General features: G+C 48.2%; 3 protein-coding genes across 10 annotated transcripts; all 3 read right to left on the reverse strand.

Moving 5' to 3' along the window:
- Window positions 1-107: 107 nt before the first annotated feature.
- ZSWIM8 (zinc finger, SWIM-type containing 8) lies at window positions 108-14,801 on the reverse strand. 7 transcript variants are annotated; one of them, XM_004680763.2, is made up of 26 exons: window positions 14,316-14,786; window positions 11,966-12,119; window positions 11,615-11,709; window positions 11,266-11,438; window positions 10,974-11,081; window positions 10,785-10,866; window positions 10,538-10,658; window positions 9,672-9,873; window positions 9,350-9,525; window positions 8,000-8,993; window positions 7,161-7,292; window positions 6,842-7,021; window positions 6,558-6,741; window positions 6,281-6,379; window positions 5,176-5,300; window positions 4,543-4,783; window positions 4,287-4,445; window positions 3,954-4,182; window positions 3,511-3,800; window positions 3,118-3,341; window positions 2,091-2,579; window positions 1,700-1,883; window positions 1,424-1,600; window positions 1,138-1,257; window positions 703-881; window positions 108-588 (listed from the first exon to the last, which is right to left on the reverse strand). In XM_004680763.2, exons 1-26 carry the CDS (start codon window positions 14,521-14,523, stop codon window positions 385-387), a joined length of 5,529 nt encoding a protein of 1,842 aa, XP_004680820.1. In that variant the 5' UTR covers window positions 14,524-14,786; the 3' UTR covers window positions 108-384. The 7 variants fall into 7 exon arrangements, with proteins under 7 accessions (XP_004680820.1, XP_012579152.1, XP_012579150.1 ...); XM_012723698.1 differs by having other exon boundaries at window positions 111-588; window positions 703-813; window positions 14,316-14,801; XM_012723696.1 differs by having other exon boundaries at window positions 111-588; window positions 703-813; window positions 7,182-7,292; window positions 14,316-14,624.
- Window positions 14,802-16,205: 1,404 nt separating this feature from the next.
- On the reverse strand, window positions 16,206-17,790 carry CHCHD1 (coiled-coil-helix-coiled-coil-helix domain containing 1). Its single transcript, XM_004680765.2, has 3 exons — window positions 17,578-17,790; window positions 17,367-17,485; window positions 16,206-16,794 (listed from the first exon to the last, which is right to left on the reverse strand). The coding sequence occupies exons 1-3, from the start codon at window positions 17,699-17,701 to the stop codon at window positions 16,681-16,683; spliced, it is 357 nt and encodes a 118-aa protein (XP_004680822.1). The 5' UTR covers window positions 17,702-17,790; the 3' UTR covers window positions 16,206-16,680.
- Window positions 17,791-19,607: 1,817 nt separating this feature from the next.
- FUT11 (fucosyltransferase 11 (alpha (1,3) fucosyltransferase)) lies at window positions 19,608-24,018 on the reverse strand. 2 transcript variants are annotated; one of them, XM_004680766.2, is made up of 3 exons: window positions 23,263-24,016; window positions 22,543-23,168; window positions 19,608-20,756 (listed from the first exon to the last, which is right to left on the reverse strand). In XM_004680766.2, exons 1-3 carry the CDS (start codon window positions 23,968-23,970, stop codon window positions 20,609-20,611), a joined length of 1,482 nt encoding a protein of 493 aa, XP_004680823.1. In that variant the 5' UTR covers window positions 23,971-24,016; the 3' UTR covers window positions 19,608-20,608. The 2 variants fall into 2 exon arrangements, with proteins under 2 accessions (XP_004680823.1, XP_012579342.1); XM_012723888.1 differs by lacking the exon at window positions 19,608-20,756 and adding an exon at window positions 20,990-21,070 and having other exon boundaries at window positions 23,263-24,018.
- Between the last annotated feature and the right edge of the window lie 48 nt (window positions 24,019-24,066).

Here is a 24,066-nt window from a genome sequence, read left to right on the forward strand (position 1 = left end):
TGGAGTAGGAGGAGCTGAAAACAAAACAAGTATCAGACTTCCCTGCCACCATCACCCAGTTAGAGATTCATCTACACGTGGAGGGAAAGAAGGGAAAGGCCCAGGCAGACTAGAGTAAAAAAGGAGTTTATATATTTATAAATGCCAAATAAATACCAGAGGCCACCCAATGCCCCCTCCCAGACAGGGCTGTCTCCCCCAACCCTAGGCTTCTAGGGTCTGAGACATCTTGGCCCCAAGTTACAGCCCAAGAGCAGCTGCCAGTCTGAGCTACCAGGGAATTGAGTGGGGATGATCTGTCCAGCCAAGATTCATTCCCCCTGTGTGAGGGACCCCCATAACCACAGGCCTGTGTCCCAGTATAGGACCCTAGGGGGGCCACACTCAGGGGGAAAAGGTGGTCATCTCGAGTGAGACCTGCTGCCACAGCTCCTTGGTCTGTTTGCTGCGCTTGAGGTTCTGAAGGATGTCGTTGAACTGCATCATGCCCATGGGCGTCAGGCAGAAGGCGCTGCGGGCACTGCGGATCGCATTCACAAAGTCGTCGTAGTCGGCAGGGGTCAGGTGAATCAAGCGGTGGTGGATATACTGGAGGAGGTGTGCAGAGCATGAGCCACTAGGCACTGAACTAGGGAGCCTCACTTGCATGCTGATCTGCTCCATGCCTGTCCAGGAGGTGCTCCCCACATCTGGGGTGCTCACCTGCATGTACGCCTGCTGGCAGCGCTGCACCAGTTGGTGGAAGGCCGGGGCACGCAGGTGGTTGTGGGCATGAGCGGGGCTCAGCCGCTGCAGCGTCTCCATGACGATCTCCTGCAGCACAAACGGGCTCAGCACCCCCTTGGCTGCCCCCACACAGAACTGGTGCACGTAGTTCACTCCTGGGGGGCAGGGGAGGGGCATGAGACGGGGGTGGCCACCTCTGCCCTAGGGACCCAACTTTTATCTCTCAGCTCTGGCCTGGCAGAGAGCCTCCCTCCACCCCAGGAGCTGAGGTAACTCCCCGCCCCCAACGCGCACGCACACATACCCGACCAAGGCCTCAACTCTGAGCAAGAGCTAGGAAGGAGGTCTGGGATAGGAAGGTGGGGGAAGCAGGAAGGGGTGGGCAATGGTCCTGGGGAGGGGAGGTGTTACCCAGCTTTGTTGCCAGCCCCAGCAACCATTTGACATCATCAGTGTAGGGGGGGGAGCGGGAGAAGTTGTTGGGGTGATCGTTGTGTGCCCGGCGACCCAGCATCTCCAGCGCCAGCATTCCTGGGATAAAGGGGTTGGTAAGAAGGTAATGGGAGTGCAGCCTCTTCACCCTCTACCCCAACCTGGTACCTGACCCCACAGCGAACAAATCAAGAGCTATAGGAGAGGAGTGTCACTCAAGAGCCTCTGGCAGTTTTAGGTGGGGGCACAGAAGAGGACCTCTCACCAACACGGTAGGCAGCATGCAGATGGTGTAGGCTGTGTGGGTTGACAGGCTGACTGTGTGTCTCCTCCTCGGGTGGTGGAAAACCCCCGCTCACCAGAGGGCTAGGCTGTGTGGTCAGGGCAGGCAGTGAGGTACCCTGGATGGCTGGAAACGTGGGTGCTGGATGGACACTGCTCACTGAAGGTAGGATAAACACTGCATGAGAAACAGAGTCCACAGAGGAACAGAGGATTCCCTCCACACCTCCCCTACCCAGCATACCTCCCCTCCATTCACCTGTTCCCTGTCCCCACAACTCACAGGCCACACTGGTGGGCAGTGGAAGCCCTGGCTCTGTGTGGTAGGGATGTACTGTGATGGGTGCCATGGAAGGGACAGGGAAAGACACAGCAGTGGCAGCAAGTGAGGGGGGAGTCACTGAGTAAGGGTACTGAGCCCCCAGGAATGCAGGATGCACACCCTAAAGGATAAGAAGGAAGATACCAAGTTATATTAGGATATAGCTCTCTTCTTGCCACCTGGGTTTCTACATTTCTTATTTAGGCTGGGCCCCCCCACCTGTTGGACAGCTCTACTTTCCCAAAGTACCCCATCCCAACCCCCTGACCCCATGAAGGCCCAATGTTCTCCCACAAGCCCAACCCACCCAGCAGAACACTGGTCTCACCTGTGGATATGCAGAGCTGGGCACAGGGAAGACGGCAGGCCGGGGCATATGAGGCATGGGGTGGGTAGGGTGAGCTGGGTGGGTGAGGTATTGAGGGCTGCAGGGCAGGTGGGGCTGTAGAGCAGTATAGGGGTGCAGGCCAGGGGAATGACCATGCCCCAGTCCTGGACCTGGATATAAACTAGACCCTACTGAGATGACTGGCACCACTGTGGCTGCTGCTGTCACTGCTGCTGCTGCCACTGTAACAGGCTCAGTCCCTGGGGCCCCCCTGCCCTCAGGCAGCCCCCGCCCAGCCTCCCCAGCTGCCCGGATCCCACTGGCACTACAGCTTGTAGCCCCTTCACGGGCTGTGGATGAGCCACCTGCTGTTTGCTCATATAGCCAGAACCACTGGTGAGCAACCTCAAACAACACTTCAGGGTACACGCCCCCACCCTTAGCCGCCTCTTCCACTGCCATGCAGGCCTTCTCCAACATCAGATTATCCTGGAAAGGAGGAGCACAAAGAGTGAAGAGAGAGGAATACTTAACTCAGGAATGATTTCAGATGACATTCTAACTCCCTCAAGTGTTGGCTTGTCCCCAGGGAGGCACCAGAGGTCAAGGCCAATGCTCAGAGTCAATTTTGGCACTGTGTATACTTTCATACAGGCACTGAACTTATTGACCAGTAGAAATCAAGTGGGTCACAGTCCTAATTTCCATACTAATTTAGCCATCCCCTCCCATCCAAGTCTGTTGTCCTGGATGCCTTCCCTCAGTATTCCATGCTGGTGATCATCTTGGTCCCTAAACTATAGATCTCTAAACCTAAATTTGGTTCCTAAATTCCATTTCCTTATATATAAAACAAAAATAAATAACCCCAGAGCTAAAAGGTAAAGCAAGTAAGAAGTCAAGTATCACCAGATGAGGACAAACTGGATAGCTTGTGATCTCCCTGAGTGCGGGAATCCAGATCTGGGGCCCAGCTTTCCCTCTGCCCACTCTTCCCAATTGCACCAAAGATTGCCTAGAGAAATACCTGTTCCTTGCACTGTACCAGGGCCCGTTGGATCTCATTGGGGTTCAATGCATGGGCATGAGGCAGGCAGCTTAGGGCTAGCTCCGCTGCTGCCCTCACCATATTGGAGTCTCGTGCCCTTGATGCCCTGTCAGCCAGGGATGCGACTTCAGGGGGCGTCAGGTGTCCATCCCAGCATTCTACCAGGATGGTCAGGGCTGCACTGCCAATCTCCATTGCCTGGCCTTTGCAAAAAGAAAAGCAGAGTGAGGTTAGCATGGGTAAAGTTACAAAGTAGGAATGGTATCTCTCTTATCAGATCAGTAACTCCACAAGGAGCAAGAGTTCCCCCACCCACCCACAGCTCTTCAATTTAGTCTCCCTCCAGGACCCAAATCAAGACAGTGGATTTACCTGTAATCCAGGAAACATGGGAAGAATAAGTACGTGAGAGCCAGTTGGGAGAAACAAAGTTGTGCAGGCCAAGAGCATAAAGCCCAATCTCGAAGGCGCAAAGGTGCAGGTTGCGATGAGGACCCTGGTGGCCCCCTGAGGAAGATGGATGTGTGAAAATGGAAGTGCTGCTGTTGCCCCCTGCCTTGACCAACACCGTCTTCGCCAGCTCAAAGTAGAAGTGTGCAGCTGCCTCTGACGGTTGATTGGGTACATGGGGAGCATGACTCTCAGGACGGCGGCCCTTGTACCTGAAGGGGCAATGGGGTTGGGGTCTCTCTGAAATGGGTGTCCAGTTACACTGGGAAAGACCAGAGTAAGAGAGCATGTTGGAGGAATTACAAATGGATTACACTAAGATGTGGCTGAAGGTGCGTCAGATCAGAGATGGTTAGTTCACTGACCTGCCAACTTCGACTGTCTTTGCCCGGGCCCCTCCACTGGCGCTGGCCCGGCGACTTCCACTAGAGGACGAGGAGCCCAGGGAATCCGAGGAAGAGCTGCTGATGCTGTCACTGTCTTGTCCTCGACCCCACGAGGTAGGGGCCCAGCCTCCTCGAAGGGGCCTCCGGCTTAAGGTGGGGGAGCTATCCGATGTTGTTTCAGGGGCACTGCTGTCAATGCTGGCCATGCCTAACACCCCACCCCCCAAGACAAGTCAACCTCAGAAGTTCCAGAAGTCAGATTTCAACATTCAGGAATATCCTTCCCTCCATGTCAACCCACCACTGTCGAACCTGTGTGCTTTTTCTTTGGCCGTCCTGGGGAGCCCCAGCCCCGTCCATTGTAGCCTCCACGACTTCCAAGTGCCAAGCGGCTAGGGACCTTCCCTTCTGGTCTTGGGGTCAAGGCTGCCTCAGATGGCAGACCCTCACAGGGAGAATGTGGGGAAGTCTCTGGGTGAGGAAAATAGGATGTTGGAATGAGCCCATACAAGGAGACCCAAACACAGCTCCATACCATCCATCCCCTTGCCCCATGCCCCCACCTCACCAGGCACATTCTTCTCCGTGAAGCCCTCAGTGGGACCTGGCCCAGCCACTGCCACATTCCCTGGCTGAGCAGGCCCTGCAGAGCCTGAGGTCAGTGGATGCAGAGCCCCTGGGGCAGACGGACCCCCATGTTTTGAAGGAGACCTCTGGCTGGCTGTGGCTGGGCGACTAGATGAGTAGAATGAACTCAGTGTCTGTGGTTTATGCGTCTGGCTTTCTCGGTCCAAAAGTTTGTCTAAGATCTGGAAGACAGAAAAGTGGTAACAGGATACCCTTTAATCTCCTGATTTTATTACCCGTCTTTCTCCATGTAACAGTCTAATACTACCTTCTCGGGAAGGCTTCCTAAGTTATAAGAGAACCACCTTGAAGACAGGCTGGCTTATATACTGTAGTATCCTCTATAACATTCCAGGGCTTAGTACACTGATATTGAGATAAACAAATGCTCTGTTTTTCATCTTCTACCCTCTATCCAAGCACTCCTATAAAAACTACTAGTCTCTCTTGTTCTGAGGAGTTTTTTTTTTTTTTCACTCATATGGACAGAGTAGTAGTTTTTTTATTTTATTGTAAAGCCCTAAGAAAGATGCTAAAATTTGCTTTGTCAAAGTCCAATACCTCAGTCTCTTACCTTTTTGAGCTTAGCCTGGTCATCCTTGTATGTGGTCATCAATGACAATGCAAGTTCACCCTTATCCCGACGTGTGCCTTCACACAAGAGGGGATGTTCTGCCTCGCTCACCGTTGTCTTCATACCTATGAAGGGGAAGGAGAAAGGCAACTGAGAGCAGCCATAACTCTAGAGACAGTAAAAGATCAGAGCTCCCCTGAGGTATGTGAGTAAGACATCCCTTGTTGAACCCAATCACCTATAAATGTCCCCATTGTTTGTTACATCCAAGCTGAGCTCTGGTCTGCTTTTTAAGACCCTCAAAACCTGGCCCACTTTACCTTCCCAGTATACCCATTACTTCATAGAAGTTGAGATCTTTGTATTTATTAAGACCTGATTACTCTGGTTTTTATTCAGTTATTTTGTTCCCCCATCTTGAACATAACTGATTTTTTTAAAAGATTTATTTATGCGGCCCTCCCTGGTGGCGCAGCATGAAGAAGCTTAAGTCACTTGCGAATGAGCTCGATCCCCGCCTGCCCCGGAGGAGATCCACATGGTGTGGCAGACCTCTCCTGACACGCCCACTGCTCCCCTCAGCAGTGTACTTTGTCGATCTGCCTGTTCTGCACCCCGCTCTGTCTCTGGTGAATCCTCTCACCCTCCGCATCTCTGGCCTGTATCCTAGTTCTGTACGAATAAATAAATAAATCTAAAAAAAAAAAAAAGGATTTATTTATGCATAGAAGAACTGGATAAGTACATGGCAGTGAGAGGATTCACCAGAAACAGAGTCGGGAGCAGAACAGGCAGACTGACTAAAGTATACTGCTGAGGGGAGCAGCGGGTGGATCAGGAGAGGTCTGCTGCACCATGTGGGTCACCTCCCTGGCCGGGGATCAAACTGGTGCTGAAGTGGCCACGGCTAGCTTCATAGTGCTGTGCTTTAACCTGTTGCGCCACCAGGGAGGGCCCTGCCCTAAATTCTTGATTCTCATAGGCACTACTTGGCTCAAACATGTCATCATGGTTTTCCTATTACCCTTTGGAACAGGGCCCATGTCTCATGCTCTTCAAGACCAAGCTTAGCTCAAAGATGTGTTCAAGATACTGACAGACTCACCCAAGGCGGCAACTGCTGCTTCAAAGCCCAACTCCTCATCCCCAGGCATCTCATTGTTCCAGTTACAACTTGGGGGTCGGGAACCCGTGGGAGAAACCACTAGATAAAATTAAGGAGAAAAAAATGAGAGGGATAGAATCCAAGGCATTTATCATTCCAGATTCACTCATGAAGCTATCTGATGGGTCCTAAATAAAATTTAGAACCTTATGGCTCTTGGTTTTTCCTTGGTTTACCCCTATCCCAGTTCCTACTGGAGGAGAGTCAAGCATATTACCTGGAGCACAGAGAACATCAAAGATGAAATTGGCCAGCACGAGGGGTAACACAGGCCGATAGTCACAGAGTGTCCCCTCCCGCAGTTCCTCTGCCCGGCACCGCATGGTACTCATCTCACTAGGACCCAGAGGAATCTTCTTGAGCAGAGCAGCTACCTCAGACCCCTGGTATGCCAGCTTTACCTGAGGGCACAGAATAAAGCTCAAACCTCTAACACCTCAAGGGAGAAGAAGGTACAAAGGCTCTGAGATTACAGTACAAGGTTCAAATAGAACATCTGACCTCCAAGGCTTTGGTAGAAGCTGGGGGTCGCTGTAGCTCCAAGGCAAACATGCCAACTCGGAAGGCCAGATTGTGGTGCTCTGGACGCTCACTCAGCACTGTTAATAGGAAGGCCGCCTTGGTTAAGGTATTGGTAGCCACCCAGGTCTGACGACTTGTGGATACCTTATTCTTCTTGCCCTAGAAAGTGAAGCACAGGGAGGTAGGCAGATGAGTCTGACTCACCTTGGTGGAGAGAGAAGGAGGCTCTCACTTGGGGCGGGGCATGGAAAAGGGTTAGGGATATGTGGGGAAGGAGGTGGAAGGGGGTCTCTCTCACCTTCGCAGGGGGCGGCTCTACCTTGAGGTCGGGTGGGTTGGCTAGCAGGTCCTGGGCAAGCTCCACAGTGAGGCGGGAGGCCTCAGTGCTGTAGCCATGTGCATGTAGGGCCTCAGCACAGGCAAATAATACCTGGAGAGAAGACATAGCACCTCATGGGTTTTAAACCCTAACTTCAAGGGGCAGGACACCATACAGCATATAGCCCATGAATGCTTGCTAAATGCTAGGCCTTATGATACTCCTGGATATGCTTAGAAGAACAAACACATAAATACACCAACCAGTGTGAAGCTAGTTGCTTCTGGGAAAGGTCAAGAGCGGAGCAGGTAAGTAGGACTGTCTCAGTCTCAGGGAAGACTTCCTAGAGGAAGTGATCTCTGAGATCTCTTGAGATCTGAAGAAGGAAGAGAAACTAACCAGGTAAGGTGAGGGAAGAACATTCCAGGCAGAAAGGCCATCCATGCAAAAAAACATAGATATGAGAGTATGGCAAGCTGTACAAATGGCTCAAGTGACCGTAGTATAGTAGACACAGTAGCTAGATGAAGTTGGAGAAGCAAATAAAGATCCGGTCAAGTGGAGCCTCATGCAAAGGACCTTTATTTTTATCCTGAGAGCAATGGAAAACCACTAGAGTTTTAAGCACCAAAGTGACACAATCAGACACTTGAGGAAAATCAAAATGAAAGTAGTAAAAAGAATGGACTGTGGGGAGGGAGTCCAGTCAGGAGTCTGCCACAGGAGTCTAACAATCATGCATAGTCCTAAGACTCCCCTATAGTGTCAAATGGCCCCCTCCCAGCTGTGGCTAAGGAGCACCCTCATAGTCCTCTTACCTCCATGCGGCTCTCCTGTTCCAGTGGCTTCAACCCAGCAAACAGGTCATGCTCCTCCCCAGCTCCGCCCTCGGCTTTCTCTTCCTCGCCCCCAGCCCCATCCTGGGCATTCAGATAATATGCCTGGTAGTCATCATCATCCTCTCCAACTGCAGGGGCTGCCTCTTTGGTTTTGGGGAGCCCATTGCCACTCTCATCTGTGGAAGGGAGGTCATCCCGGGTACAGACCTCCCCAGACAGTAGGCCCGGGGGGCCAGCAGAGGTTGTGGGAGGCTCTGGCCCTTCTGAGAAGTACACACCACCATCTTCTTCGTAAGTATCTGGGGATTCAGGAAGGAAGGTGGAAGGGCCTCGGGAACCACCAGGGGGAGGACACGATGGCGGGCTCTCAGGGAATCTGCCAAAGGTGCTGGCCTCTGCACCCAGGGCCAAGCTGCTATCATCCAGGCTCATCTCAGCCAGATCTGGCTCCAGGGAGCTGTCCTCACTGCTCAGCCGTCGCCTGCTCCCGCTGCCTGCTGAGCCTTTGCCCCCATTGCCGGCCCCACCCAGTGCCTTGGCTTTGCCCCCACCTTGACCCATTTTATGCAGAGCCTTATCTCCACCCTCAGCCGAGAGGCGGCGAGGACCCCGCTGTGATGAGGGGACCCCCTCACCCAATCCCTTGCGCTTGGCCCCAGGCTCCTTGGGCCGCACAGCTGGTTCAGCTGGAAGAGGTCGGGGCCGCTCCCGGTATTCCTCCAGGCCCCCAGATCGGGAGGCACCCGGCCGAGGAGGCAGGGCTCGGGCCCAGCACAATGCCAGCTTCCGGTCAGTGCCGCTGTAGGTGACACCAGGAAGTGGGTAGGCTTCTTCCCAGTTGAAGTAGCAGGCCTCCACTGCTGGCCGGAAACCAGGGAAGAGCCGCTCCAGGGTCTTCTTGTGCTGTCCCCGCTTCACATTCTCAATCACCTTCAGCTGCCACTGGCGTAGCTGTGCACACAGTTCCCGGCGGCTATGGGAACAAAGGATGAGGGTTTGCTGGGGGGCTACACTCTACAACAAGAAATGATGAGCAGGATGAAATGTATATCGAGAGACAGGGGAGGTTTTAACAAAGCACACTACTTCATCTACAAAAATCACTCCAATACTCAGGGTTGGAAAAGTGGGTGCCATTCAGGGAAGGGAAGAAAGAAAGTGTCTCAGAAAAAGAACCCATAAGTCACTGGTGGCCCTGGTGCCTTGAGCACCTCCCTCTTCCCTAGCACTAGGAGAATGGTACATCTGTATGTGTATGAGGTGATGGGGCTAGGTCTGTCCTGAGCTGGCCCAATCTCTGTGCTTTTATGAGCATCAGGGGAAACTTACCGCTGGGGGCTGAGTGCAGGGTCCAACACAGCCAGCCTCCACAGTGTGACCATCTCATCACACATGCTGGCACACGCATGGGCTGCCACCTCTGACTGCCCGTTGCTACGGCCTGTGTGCCCACTGGCACTGCTGTGTGAGGCTGAGGTGCGCACGCTATACCACCAACCTGTTATCTGGAAAGAAAGAGGTCTCTGAGATGCACCTAATACCTTGGAAAATAGATAGAGTAGCCCTCTTCAGTGTCTCTGTCAGTAAGAGGAAATGAGTTTAAAGGAGGGAGAGAATGAACTACAACGGGACTACCCAACTCTGGGGTTACCTGCTCATAGGTGAGGCACTGGTCAGTGAGGATTTCCAACAAGGGGGCAGCATTGCTATCTCTCCGCTTGAACATCTCCCGAACGATGCTAAGCAGGTTCCAGACACCCTCTGGCTCTCGGCCCCTCAGAGGGCGCAGTAGACATTGCCATTCAGCAGCAGCCGGAGGCTCCGTGGAAGACAGATACATGGAGTTCACATCACTGTGAAAGAAGTAGAGTGTACATTGACCCTAAGGTGGGACTGGAAAAAGCAAGTGGAAGTGCAACAGAGCTTTGACATAAAAGCAACTTTGAGGGCCTCCTGGTTGTCTAGGAGTTAAGTCTCTGTGCCATCACTGCTAAGCATGAGTTTGATCCCTGGCCAGGGAAGTGACCCACATAGAATAGCAGATTTCTCTTGTCGTACCTATTGCTCCACTCAGCAGTGGATTTCAGTGTATCTGCCTGTTCTGCTTCCCATTCTATCTCTGGTGAATCCTCTCAACCCCTGCACCTCCAGCCTACACCCAGTTCCTCTATGCATAAATACATTAAAAAAAAAGGTGTGTGGGGGGGGATCTTGACCCAAAATACAGTGTGTAGGGACAAAAGGATGACGATAACAAAAATTCTATATCTCTCTCTGCCTCAGTTTTTGGATCTCTTAAAGAAAGAAAAATAACTCTTTCTCCACCCAGCTAAAAACAGACCACTGCCTGTTTTAATACATAAAATTATCGGCATCCATAGATTCATTAAAAACTGTGCATGAGGCACTGTGCCCTGGTAAGGAGTAAAAAGTGGAAAATGCAGTCATTAATAAGACAAAAGACCTGCTGACAGCCTTCTCTTCTAACAGACACAGGCATGAAGAGATTTGATTTACCTGAAGACCACAGGGGTGGGGCCACAGAACTTGTGCAGTGTCTTTTTGATGTTGTCAGTTAGTGTTGATTCATCTAAATACCAAGTACTCTGGTCCGAAGCAGAGGGTCCTGCTGTGGGGTCTGGGGGTGATAAGCAGTTAGTAACCTAGAGATAGAGGCCTGGGTATGCCTGGATATGCCTTCAGTAAGTGGCTCTCTACACTACCAGCTGTTTCCTTCCTACTGCCCTTCTTGCTCACCACTCACCAGGGGCTCCACACACTGTATTGATGGCTGTTGACTGGGAGGACAGGAGTTCATCTAGGAGACGCTGGGCTGTGGGGAGGATCTGAGGGGAAAGGGACAAAGGTATGGGTGACCCAAGGAGGTCTGGGCCTAACGGGAAGGTTGATATGCTATCCTGGAACTAGCTGGAGTTGTGTCAATCTCACTTACCTGCTGAGGGAGTTCACTGATGAGGTACTGGGCAAACTTCTGCAGCTGGTCCCTCTGTAACCGGGACAGGGACTCTGAGACTGGGGCACGCAGGCAGACTGCAGAAGCCTAAAAGAGACACAAAGAGAAATGGACCAATCTGAGTAAGGTTTGCTGCTACTGGGAGCTGGGATCAGAGAGGTAAGAGAGGTAAGAGTTAGGGAAGCGAAGGGGCTCACATTGTGGCCAGACATGCAGTAGAGAGGGGGGATGGAGTGTAGGATAGGGCCAGAATAAATTGGGAGGGCCTCACGTTGTGGATGCGGAAGAGACAGAGTGCCACGACATGGGTGCACCATTTGGCCCCAGCCCCACAGGTACAGCTGCAGGAAGTGACCCGGCAGCGGTCAAACATCACAGCCACGTTGTAGGCCCCCTTGGGGGGGACCATCTGAGGTGGCACCACTGTAGCACTCAGGTGGAATCCTGGGGAAAAACATGGGTTTGGTCAGGGAAAGCTGCCAAAACATAGGTCTCTGCCCTGAAACCTGGCTCAGTAGTTATTCAAACAACCTGTTCCAATTTCTTGCATTAGGTCCTTAATTCATAACATAGGGGATGGGAGTAGTACAGAGTGCCACAGGATATAACAGGATCCTTACCTATTTGTAGTGGATCCTTCACAGCCCTCATGCGGAATAGCTGATCCCCTCGCTGAAACTCATCAGCACTGCCATTGGCCAGGCATGAATATAGCCTGGCATGAAGAAGAGGACAGAACCATGTTTCAGCAAATAACCTTCTACAGACCCTGTCAGAGACCACAATGCCATGGACACTCTCTCCCAGTGTCATTCCCTCTTGGGGAAAATCACGTACTCCCTCCTCTGCGTCATCTTCTTACCACAGCCCCAAATACAATATCTCCTTTGTTCTGTGGGAACCCCAGCAGATAGTGTGGAATATCAGGACCCCTCTCCCTACCCTACCATCAGAGCTTTATTTAGCCTTACCGAATATCTTCTTCATTCTCAGGGAAGCTCCAGAAAGCAATTCGGAGCTGTAGCTGCTCAGGCACTGGGGGGTAAACTTTCTCCACCACTTCAAATGGGATATGAAATGCCACCTGCTTTGCTGACAGCTCCACCAATGGAATCACTAGTCCATCTTTAGAAACAAAGGTTGAGGTGGGGGAAAATCAAGAGAGTCATGCTGACTTGGCACCAGTTCCAGCACATCCTGAGCCCCACCTTCACTATAAAATAAAGGGGAGACCTGGATATAAAACTAAGGGACCCTCCTATCAGGATACACTAACTTTTAAGACTCCATTAAGGGGGAGGAAAGCTAACCAATCCCCAAACAACAGCCTGCTACCTAATGTGTAGAAAAGATGTGTTCCAGGATTCTAGCAAGAAACCCTTCTCACATGGCTTGGCATTTAATTCCCCATATCTAGCACTTTACTCATATTAATTGTTAATTTCTCTCCACTGGCCATTTCTTTTATGATTGCTTTTTGCTATTTCCTTTTCCCTAGATGATTCCACGTCTCCTTCTCCAACTAAAGAGGGAAGATAGGCCAGCACTTAGAAGAATTAAAAGAGGGACCTCCAACACAGGTGACTTGGTGATGGGAAACCCGCAGGGACTACAATTGAGATGGGAAAAAAAAATGTACAAAATGATGTAAAAAAAAAAAAAAAAAAAAAAGAGGGACCTCCAGAAGCAAAGGAAGCTGCACTTCTTTTGGCACACCTGAACCCCGTCTTCCTGAAATGAAAGCCCTTAGACAGGAACTAGGTTCTTGGGGGATAGGTTCTCCCAAGGGAGCCTAGCTGCTGTTCCTGGACTCACATGGAGTAGGATGGAGTTACCACTCAAGTTTTCCCAAACTATTTTAATCAAAAACAGTTAAATACAACAAAATGTATATCTCACCAAACTGCTATTTAAATGACAGATCAGAAAATCATAATTGAAAAGAAACTTAAAAAAAAGTCCTTATTTAAGACAACTAAGGATAGTCTAAGAAGGGGATGAGGGGATAGAGTGGGGGACAAACTACATGCATCCCTACATTTTAACCTATTCAGGAAGATATAGTGAAAATCTTCACCACCATGATTTCAGTTACTTCCCTCAAAGTGAGGAAGCTCTAAGACCTATCACTATCTACACATGCAAATATGAAAACATTATCGAGGTCAAGAAGAACCTCAGTGAAACTGCCTATGAGCTCTGTGTGTGCACACATGTGCACAGAGCATCTGCTACCCTCTTCAGCTGAAGTTGAATACTACCACTCCTATACAAAGTGACATATGTGCATTTTTCTCTATCCCAAAGGAGTGCTAGAAAATTCTGCAGGGGAGTTTGGAAAACAGAACTCTTGGAATGAGCAGGATAGAATCACAAATTAAACTCTCATCTGCTGAAAAAAAGTCAGTTTCTATTGAAGCCCAGGACAAAAAGTCCAGGAGATAGGCAGGGGAAAGGATGTGGTGAGTATCCAGCTTTTGGAGCTCCTCTTATCATCATTCTCCTCTCTATCCCTCTTAATAAAAGCAAAATTCATCACAACATTAATTAATTCTCTGAGAGGCCACAGATGAAAAACTCACAGTGTTTCAATATGGAAACTCCAGAGACAATAACACACACTCTTCCCCAAGTCCAGATGATAGAAATCTTAGGTTCTAATCTAGTGGTCCCAGCCTTGGCTTCTTGACAAATGTTCACTAGGACCAGGAACCAAACCTCTGACCAAACCTCTGATCTAAACCTAAGTGACTATGGAATTTTCTCTCACAGGCCAGTTTACCTCCTTTCCACTGGGTGGAATCCCTTCTTGCTGCAGTTGGGAACAGAGATCATCAGTGGGGTTGTTATACCTCAAGTGGTCACTTCTTCACAATCCACCCCCTACCTACATTCTCTTCTATTTTCTGGCTTGCCTGAGACTGAACTCCGCGAGTATTTCCAAGTCAGAGGAGATTCTTCTCCCTTAACCCATCTCTAAGGCAAATGAATGACAAAAGATCTACTTTCTGTCTTAATCCTATCCAACCCAGGATTCACCACCCCTAAAACACATCTCTCTCACACTCTCTCCTCTCTCTCTCTCTCTCTCTCTCTCTCTCTCTCTCTCTCTCACACACACACACACACACACACACACACACACGCACATTCCAGAGTGGAGAAGGCAACCCCAGGAAGACCGGAAAAGCGAGTCTTGAAGTCCGTTCTAAGACAGGAACAGCTCCCGGTCCCGGACAGCTCCCGTTCCCGGACAGCTCCCGAGCAGGGACAGCTCTTTAACCAGGCCTGCCCGCTCACCTCTTCCCCGATCCCCCTCACCTCGCATTCTGGTACCGCCACTGCCACCTCCGCCACCGCCGCCAGTGGGGGAATTGGGCCCCGCTGACTGTTTGCGCCATCCCCGCCAGTTCTGGCAGAGGCTCTCGGCCTCGGAGATGAAAGAACAGAGCGAATCCTCCTCAAAGCGATCCGAATCCTCGAATGAAAAGCGTTCTCCGTCCTCCCACTCCGCGAACATCAGCTCCATGGGGCCCGCACCCCCTGGGGCCGGGTCCCCCCCCGCGGATCCGGGGCCTGGGCCACCGGCCGGGGACTGAGGGGAGGCCCGGAGCCTGAGGGGCGAGCCGGGGCCGGGGGTGGCCGGGGCGTTCAGGGCGGCCGTGCCGGCCGAGGATCTCAGGCCTGGGAGAGAGACGAGAGCGGGCCTCGCCCAACTGCGAGGTGCGAACAGGAATGGTGGCCAGTCTCCAAGACTCAAGGCCCGGACGAAGCGCTCGGCAGCCGGGGCCTCTAGGCGGCTGCGGCGCCGCCTCCCCCATCAGCTGATCTGAACTTCCGGCCGCGCCGACCACAACACTTCCGCCCTCGCGCGCCCGGGAACCGGACCTATTGCTGGCGATGTAGGACACCTTTTTGTTTAAATGCTACACTTTCTGCCTTTTTTTTTTTTTTTTTACCCACCCCTCAAACATCATGAAAAGAAGACAACTACAGAACCCGGCATAACTCGGCCTCCATAATGTCCCCAAGGAATAAACAGCCGCCATGCCTGCCGGGAATCGTAGGCTGTCAAGAGACAACACAGAAAATTTTGGGTGGAGTTACTATCTTAACTCCGGATAGGCCCTGGGTCCCTATCACCTTCTGGGATTTGTAGTCCATTCCAGAAAACTTTATGTAAGTCTCTAGCTGGGAAAGCACCGGCTTAAAAGAAGGCATTTACGTTCAGAAAATGGTTGTACTCATTGTCAGCAGTGCCTTTGAGACTAGGGGTTCTTGGCCTTTTTTTGTGCCACGGAGCTTTTGGCAGCCTGATGTTGTCATCGTTTATAAATGCACAAAAGAATTATATAAGAAACAATTGTTGAAGTAGAATTCTCAAAATACTAAAACACATTTGTAACTTAGTTTTATTTCTTTATTTAACAGTAAGTTCCAGCAACATATGTAATAACTACCATAATTTTGAAGCCAGTGATGAATGATAGAGATATCGGAAACCAACTGTAATATATGAAAACACTATGATTTCAGGTAGGTATTGTTAATGACAACAGTTTATTTCCTACAGTCCTAATTAAAATGTTAAGTTTCAGCTGTAAAGATATAATTATTTCTCCATCCACCATACTCCTCTTACTGAGTCTATTGACCCTAAATTAAGAACTCATTAGGCCAAAGTGCCTAAGACTGAGCTTCGTCTAGCTAAACAGCCCAACTTTCCCAAGACTCTACTCAGGGGGTATGAGGATTATGGTAAGAGGTAGCTGCTGGAAGTCCAGAGACAAGACTCCTTTAATAATTATCCCACTGAAATTTTAACCCTCTCCTGCCCCAATCCCTCTGTCCATTTAATATTGTCAGGTATATAGAAAAAGTTAACTCAATTATACCTAAAAGCAGGATATACATAAATGCTATACAATTGTTTCTAGTATCAGGGACTCACAAAAATAATTGGCTTTAGCAACAGGTGGATAACTTTATGAGAAGGAAGAGGTGATACACAAAAAATATAGCCAGTTCAGTGTTCCACCATTTGGAAGAGCCCAGAGTAAAGATCCCTAGAGAATGGAGCCAAGTGGTAATCAGCTCTAGTTTATTATTGCCAGATCTTTTGATTTAAAAAAAAAAAATCCAAAAAGTCAATTTTTATGACAATTTTCCCTATTTCTATTAAAAGTGAATTTCAACTGTATGGGCCAAATGAAATATATCTGCAATACCTTTGCTTTACTAGTTTGTGAACTTCTGAGTGTTCTGGGAGAATCTTGCAGCATCTATGCATGAAATAAGTAGTTACTAAATACAAATGGCCTAAAAAATCTGTGTACAGGCAGACTTCAGATATCTTTAATGGTATAAAGGACTTCAAATGCAGACAAATTTTTCTTCTTCTGCTTGCAGTAAGGAGCTGTCAAAAGTCTAGGGGAAGAATAGAATCCTTTATACAGGGCTCAAGTATAAAGGGAGTACCTAATCCACAACAAAAGGCAAAGTTCTTTTCAGAAGATTTTATTCAAGACAAAGTTTAAATTCCAAAGATTCTAAAGGGGGTGGAGGGAAGAATGTTTGGCCTCTTTTACCTTTCTAAAAGAAACAAACAGTGCAAATATCTCTAAAAAACCTCTCTCCATAGTTCTCAGAGGTTATAATCCAGTCATTGAAAATACTTCTCCATTTTTCAGCTGATATGTGGTTTGTTAGGAAACCTCTGTAATAACTTGTTCAACTTCTTGGGGGGTAAATTTCCAGACTCTCCCATGGTATCTTGGAATGATCTCATCTTTCGGGCTGCCTGGAAACAAAACAAAAACAAGAATTACAACTCTAAAGTTTTCCCTGATTTAAATCAATAGTTCTTACAATGCCCCAAACACTAAAATATTAACTCATCTGCTATGTCATTTTTCCAGTTTCCTTGCAACAATAAGGAATAAGGATCTACAAATGATTATGGTCTGAAGCTACCATGCCAAATAGCAATTAGGTTTATGATGGGAAACAAATGACTTTTCCCTCAGTATCTTTAGGTCCACTGCAGACAATGATGTCTAATTGATGTGCAATTTAAATTTTACAAAGTAGTTTTCCCATGCATTCCTTCGTTTGGCACTTCCAAGCTTCTGTAAGTTGGGTACAAGTATTACCTTTGCTTTTATCTGGTAGCTAAAAGCTCAGCGCAGCTAAATAAAATAACTCAAATAGGCAATATCTTCAATATCCTATGTTAGCGTGGGTGAAGTAGCTCCACAATAGCCCTTTAGATTGAAGGACTTTAATCACCTAGCACTAAGTAGAGAAAGCCATTACTTGTATCCCACCTCCCCTTTTCTCCTCCCAAGAAGGTATCCCAGGAACCTCTGTCACCTCAGCCCTTGAAGCACAATCGAAGAAGTTCTGAATTTCTTTTCTACAGGCGTCATCACGGAATTCATTCTGTTTCCAGCAAGCCATCATCACAGACATCTCCGTGATGCAGGTCGCCTCTGAACGGGTAGATCGCAAGACGGTGAGTCAATTTCCAGCCCTCCCACCCGCTGATTTCTGCAAAGAAATCTCCACGGCCCCGAATGCTCACCGCCTCTCTCCCGGCGACGTTCTCCGACGCGGTTGGCTAGAATGAGAGGCTTGTTGGGTTTCAGTACAGGTTTCTGTGAGTTGCCAAGCCGCGCTAGGCGACCTCGCAGGCTGGGCGCCGCCATGGCACACTAGACTCCCAGCAGGCTCTTCGGCGCCGTGCGTGACCCATGTGACTTTTATGCGTACGACTAGGTTAGCCACCGGGATCGTAGAAAATTAGGCCGTCCGTTGGCCTGCGCCGCTTTGTTTTGGCTGGATTGACAGGTTGTTGAATTCGGACACCACCGGCCCAGACTGTTCAGCAGGTTAGGAGACTCCGGGGCTCGTACGCTGACCACGGTCGCTCCTTTATAGTCTGGGGCAAACTGAGCTGGAAATACCTAGGAATGGGCGCCTGTGAGTGGACTTGTTTCTCCTGGTAGCCCAATGGAACACTGGGTTATTGAGATAGGCAAGGGCGGAGAAAATAGGAGCAAATCAAGAGACTTTAAGAGGTTGGGGAAGATTTTGTTTTGCTATAGTAAACCTTCAGGAACTTTTGGTTTTGACTACCTTTAAAATTACTACGGAGCTTCAAAAACGAAATCATGCGCCTGTATATAGACAACAGCTACTGCTTAAATATTGGTTGCTCGTTTGTAAAGATCTCACTGGAGAGGGTGAGGTATAATCACTTTCGCTTCTCTCAACTTATTTAATCCTCTAGACGACCCTGTGATCTTTGGTAGTGTCTCAAATTTATAGACTTGGACCTTCAGTTATGATGCCAGGCTTCATCAGACTTGGATGTGTCTTTAGCGCTTTATAAAATTTAGTCCAAAGAAATGCTATGAATTACCAAAGCTTTACAAATGAACTCCAGGAAATGTTTCTAGTGCCCCAAAAGTATTGGGAAAATGTTTCTTATGATGAAGTATAACTTGAATACGCTTATAGTTCATGAGTACTTTGGAGAACATTATTTGTGTAAATTTAATGTGCTAAAATAATTTATCACAGATTTTGGGGTCTTCCTGAAGAGGTCTTGTCAAAGAGATTTTGTATGATTTCTCACATCCCACCACCAACCTTTTTATTTTCTTCATTGCACCTATCACAGGCTGAATTAACTTGTCGCTGAGACTAACCCCAAACACCCACATACATGAAGAAAAGGACATATCTTTCTTCATATGAATCATCAGAACCTAGAGAAGTGCCAATAATTCAGATGAACTGTTTCAAATGTTTTACAAGTGTCCAGTTTGACTATCTCCATCCCAGAAATAAAATCAAACAAAAGATGTTTCAAAAGCAGTTTATTATACAAAATGAAACCTGAGATAATAGAAAATAGCAACACTTGTAGTAATAAAGGCTTGCAGTAAAAAAGTCTCATGCTCCAACTCTTCTCCAGCAGCACAAATAATTGTGGATTCCTATCAGGCACTTCTGGGACCAATAACCCCAACTCTGCTGCTATATACAGAACAAGGTGGGCTCCAAACCAGAAAAAAAAGCACATTGCTTGCTTTCTTCATAGAAAAAGTGAACCATTTAGTTGATAAGTACCATGTGGCTACTCCTGGTTCTGCCTTCCCTTGTGAAAGTGTGGCACCTGGTTTACCCTGCTCTTTTGTGAATACATTTATGGTAATAGGACTAAAGGAGAAAGTCCTGGGACACAATGACCACAAAACAGACTTGTTTCCAGGCATAATCATTCATAAACAACTGGATGACTTTGTACACAAAAGTGCAAAGTAAACACCAGTGTTAAGTGATGTAAATTAGAAGCGGTAAGGATGATTCTATACTTTCATAACCATAACTTACTGTTTATTGCATATAATGAAAATTGAGTTCTAACCTTGGTTTGCACTTGAGTAGTTTGTATTTTGCATTAAAAGTCAGCAGGACCTACATTCAAATAGGTCACAAGCTTAGAAATTATGGAATCCTGAGTTTGATTCTTTAGTGGGTTCTATGACATCAAATTCTAACAAGTATTTTTGAAGGTCTGTCTCCTTTCCATGCTTTTATGAAGGACTTTTTTAAAGAATAAAAATTAAAAAATATATGTAGCTAGCATATATATATATATATACACACATACACACAAATTTATAGCCAGATATAGTAAAAAGTTATGGAACTCCTAGAGTTGATAATTCATCAATACAAAATTAACAACTAGGTCTCTCTAAGGTCAAAGGTATTCTTTCTTGTTCCACTAGCCTATAAAAAGCCAGTTGTCTTCCTGCCCATTTAGGTGCATTCAGACCACAGCTACATTTCCAAATTTGACTAGCACAACTTTTTATTTAGCCAGCCATTACAGTGCTCCTTAATTTCTTGCGCTTAGGATGAACTCCACTCAAATGTAGTCTCCGTATATACTATAAAGTTTGTTATACTAAAAGATATCTGTAATTTGAGTGAATAAAGTTGGGATAATCATCTCACTTAAAGTGAAGAGTGCTACAGAATATGAGATGATGTTTAGAGCTATATTATTGAACTGTTTTTTCCCCACTGTAATTTTCATGATTCTCCAGGAAAATAAAGATTTTTGTAGCATATACCTATAATGAAATAGAGTGAGGAGATCATTAGGCATACAGAAAAGAACAAGGAACTATTAAAATCCACATTTTTATTAACACTGGCCTTTTAACATTTCAAAAGCATTTAAATATACTTGTGTATATATGTCACCTGTGTGTATGTGTATACTTGATATGGAGGATAAAATGGCTAGAGAAATAAATAGTTCTTTAGAAATTATGTTGGGTAAGCATCTGAATCAAATGAATGTTTCAGGATTCTGTTTCCCACTAAAACCAAAACTTGCATGCCTCCATCTTTCTTTGAGAAGCCTGATCACCATACGTTGAAACTAGCTATACATAATTATAATTGAAATTCTTATATTCATGGTAAGACTGTTCATTGCCAGTTTGTGCAGGTGATCCCCATCAAGTTCCAGGATGGAATAAGAATTTCCATCTCCTTAGCTCTTATCAAGTTAAAGGCTTTCACAAGGATAATCAGAGATTTTGGTTCCGTTTCATGAAGATGTCATGTAGGTAATCCCAAAACTTCCTCTCTTGGGTCTCATTGTTGTGGATCATAGCAGTGAGAGCTTCCCCCTGGTCCAGTCCTTGCCAATAATCTTGCAGCCACATTTCCTTCCAGCTAAAAAACAAAATGGCAATTGGGTTATGAAACCTCAGGAAAGATGTGAGTCCTGCCTATTTCTGACAGGCACCAAAGATATCTGAGGTGAACACAATAGTCTAGCTAGGACAAGGCTGTGCTTCAAATGGAAACAAAAGAAGTAAACCCAGAACTTGTCCAATTGATGAGTAGTAAGCCATAAACACAAACATATCACATAGCCCACACAATGAATAAAATCTATGACTTGCCTTCTCTTGACTTGAATATTCCTAAATGTGAAGGGGGTTCAGAGGCAAGCAGGGCAGAAGCCAGACTATGGAAGCAGCAGTCTTGTAAAAGAAAGCAAGGGAATTACATGGCTACCTGTTAATTTGCATGCACCTTTATTACAATAATTGAAATCAAAGTGCAGTGTTATCCACTGTCTAGATGAGACATAGCTGAGTATTTCTTTTTAGTTTTTACACTTTTCCTCCAATAAATCATATTATGTTCAACATAAACTAAGTAGAAATTATTTGATGAAGGATTCCAATCTCAGATCAAACTGTGCCCACAAAATACAGAAGCAGCATTCTGCTGCCATCCACTGTCCAAGTCAGTCTCCACAGATTGAAGCAACTTCTCAAACTCAGTAATCTCAAAAACCACCCCAACTGGTGTGATTTGTTCCAAGTGACAGCAACATTTTGTATCCCACCTCACATACTAATCTTGTTTGCCAGAGCCACCATCTTCTGCATCTGTTACAGTAGAGCCTCTTCACTTCCCTTGCCCACACTGTTAATTGTCTTTTGTTTTTTATGCATACAAGAACTGGGGTGTACTCCAGAGGTGTAAGAGATTCACCAGAGGGAATGGGAAGCACAACAGGCAGATCTACTGAGATACACTGCTGAGGGGAGCGTCAGGTGAGACAGGAGAGGTCTGCTGCGTCATATGTGAGTTACCTCCCTGGCCAGGGATCAATTCAAACCACAATGACGGTGCTGACACTTAACCTCAAGGGAGGCCCAATTATTATCTTTTGAGAGCATTCCTTCTACCTAAAAGTGAACATCCAAATTAGGGTACCTTTAAAATTGAAAGGAGGTGGCTATTAATAACTATGTTAGGTTAACATATAAACTCTCACTACTGCAGACAAGCCTAACCTCAAAATATTTACTTGTATTTCCCACCCCTACTCCCACAGGTACAGAGCATGCTTAAAAAATAGCAGAGTAGATTTTCAGGACAGTTCAACTGCTGGCCCATCCCCAGTTTAACTACTAAACTTTGTGTCTCATCACTTACTGATAGGCTCTCTGGTTGAAATCATTTATGAATCAATATTCTAAATATTATTCACACAAGCTGATTTTAATTAAGCTGTTGCTTGAATTTTTTTCATGATTTATTTATTCATGCATACAGAACCCAGGTACAGGCCAGAGGTGCAGGGGGTGAAAGGATTCACCAGAGACAGAGTGGGGAGCAGAACAGGCAGATCTACTGAAATATACTGCTGAGGGGAGCAACAGGCCAGACAAGTGAGGTCTGCTGTGCCGTGTGGGTCAGTTCCCCACATGTGGGAATCTAATTCATGCTGCAGTGGTTTCGGCTGTGCTTTAACCCATTGTGCCGCCAGGAAGGGCCCTGTTGCTGGTATTTTACATCTTTCACAGAGCTATGCTTTGACTCCTTAAAGGTAGATGAGCCCATGTCATATAATCCTTCCACAACAGCCCCTCAGTTTGGAATGCCCACAGGAAGGGAAACATTTGATTTGAAGGCAGGAGGGGACCCCACTTACCCTTACCTGTCATTCTCAGGAATCTCTTCTACACTGCCAAAGCCAGGCGTGGGCACTGGGCAGTCCATATGTGATGGCTGGGCAATGTGAGGTTCAGGGACAGGGATGTCCTCTGGAGAGGCTGCCTGGGCTTTCTCAGCATCCAGCCTGGCCAATTCGTGGTCACAGACGAAACACTCAAAGCCATTGAGGTAGTTGGGCAGTGAAGGGTCATTCACTCCCCATTCCCTATGCTTCAGACTATCCAGGAGGAATTGGTTGGTAATGCCCCCTGGTTGCTTGTAGGCCAGATATTTCATATATTCCTCATCATTTTTGTCCAGAAAATCAATAAATTCTGCCAGCTTCTGAGGTGACTCGAAGTCATCGATGAGGATGATGGAGTGATTGTTGGGCATCCAGTCCCTCACGGAGGGAGAGCCGCGGTAAACAGGCACAGCACCCAAGTGCATGGGGCGCCACAGTTTTTCTGTCATGTAATCGTCACAGATGGCATTTTCGAGGGCCAGATGGAACTTGTAGCGGGACAAGAAGGCCAAGAGCTCTGAATCCTCAGTGGTGGCAGTGGCTGTGTCCTGTAGCCTTGAAGTTGGCAGCTCCCGATTTTGTAGGCATTTCCCGTAAGAGTCGACCTAAGCAGGGTTGAATAAAAGGTCAAGACTAGGGGTTCTGGCTTCCAACCCGCCGGCCCTCCACCCCTTCCAACCGCGCCACGCCCTCACCCACCGGGATGTAGCGCATAAGCTCACGCACGTAGCGGTCCCGGTCCGCGGGCACGTCGCAATGGGACTGCAGATACAGCAGAGGCGCGTAGCCTCGGCGGCGCCACTCCGCGCGTTCCCAGAGTGGAGGCGCAGCGTGGCGCAGATAAGCGGTCCCAGGTAGCCACTGTAGGGACAGTGGGTAGTCCGAGTGGCGGCTGAACGTGGCAGTAAGATTGAAGAGACGGATGCCCGGGCCGTGGCTCAGCAAGAAATTATTGAGAGGTGACTCCTCGTGTAGAAGTGCCCAGTTCTGGTGCGGCAGGCGCGGCAGGGGCGCCTCCGACGCGCGAAAGTCAGTCCCGTAGAAGAGCAGTGCGCGCGTCCGTACGTGCCCCCGCACCCGTCGGTCCCGGGATGCCACGCACGCGCCGCGCGCGCACTCGATACGCTCAGAGTCCCCAGGAAAGTGGGGAAACAGCCCCGGGCTCCACCACAGTAACACCGGCAAGTCCGCCTCCTCCTCCCTTTCTGACCGCGGGGTTCCCGGGCTATGCGCCACCCCCACCGCACCCAGCGCTGAAGGCGTCCTGAAAACGGCGCCATCCCACGGCTCCGCCCATTCCGCCTCCCCGCTTGTCTCCTCCACCCGCGCAGGCCCATGGCCTCTGGCTACACAGACACCAAGCATTCCAAGGGCGGCCAGCACAACCGCGATCCGCCCGGTCACCATGTCCACTCTGGGCTCAGATAGCCGAGACCCCGCCCCTCGGCCAGCGGCAAGACGGAGACCTACGCCACCCGAGCGCCACACGCATGCGCAGCAGCT

The sequence above is a fragment of the Condylura cristata genome, unplaced genomic scaffold (assembly GCF_000260355.1).
Source record: "Condylura cristata isolate star-nosed mole 26May11 unplaced genomic scaffold, ConCri1.0 scaffold00011, whole genome shotgun sequence".
NCBI lineage: Eukaryota > Metazoa > Chordata > Mammalia > Eulipotyphla > Talpidae > Condylura > Condylura cristata.

What these genes read in the sequence shown, in the direction of transcription:
- ZSWIM8 (XM_012723698.1), bottom strand. Translation starts at nt 14,523, where the DNA reads ATGGAGCTGATGTTCGCGGAGTGGGAGGACGGAGAACGCTTTTCATTC. An exon ending in AAGACAGTCGAAGTTGGCAG is followed by an intron (nt 3,801 to 3,953) that starts GTCAGTGAACTA and finishes TTGCCCCTTCAG; the next exon opens with GTACAAGGGCCGCCGTCCTG. An exon ending in GCATGCTGCCTACCGTGTTG is followed by an intron (nt 1,258 to 1,423) that starts GTGAGAGGTCCT and finishes CCTTTATCCCAG; the next exon opens with GAATGCTGGCGCTGGAGATG.
- CHCHD1 (XM_004680765.2), bottom strand. Translation starts at nt 17,701, where the DNA reads ATGGCGGCGCCCAGCCTGCGAGGTCGCCTAGCGCGGCTTGGCAACTCA. An exon ending in ACGTCGCCGGGAGAGAGGCG is followed by an intron (nt 17,486 to 17,577) that starts GTGAGCATTCGG and finishes CTACCCGTTCAG; the next exon opens with AGGCGACCTGCATCACGGAG. An exon ending in ATTGTGCTTCAAGGGCTGAG is followed by an intron (nt 16,795 to 17,366) that starts GTGACAGAGGTT and finishes TTTTGTTTCCAG; the next exon opens with GCAGCCCGAAAGATGAGATC.
- FUT11 (XM_004680766.2), bottom strand. Translation starts at nt 23,970, where the DNA reads ATGGTGACCGGGCGGATCGCGGTTGTGCTGGCCGCCCTTGGAATGCTT. An exon ending in AGCTTATGCGCTACATCCCG is followed by an intron (nt 23,169 to 23,262) that starts GTGGGTGAGGGC and finishes AACCCTGCTTAG; the next exon opens with GTCGACTCTTACGGGAAATG. An exon ending in GAGATTCCTGAGAATGACAG is followed by an intron (nt 20,757 to 22,542) that starts GTAAGGGTAAGT and finishes TTTGTTTTTTAG; the next exon opens with CTGGAAGGAAATGTGGCTGC.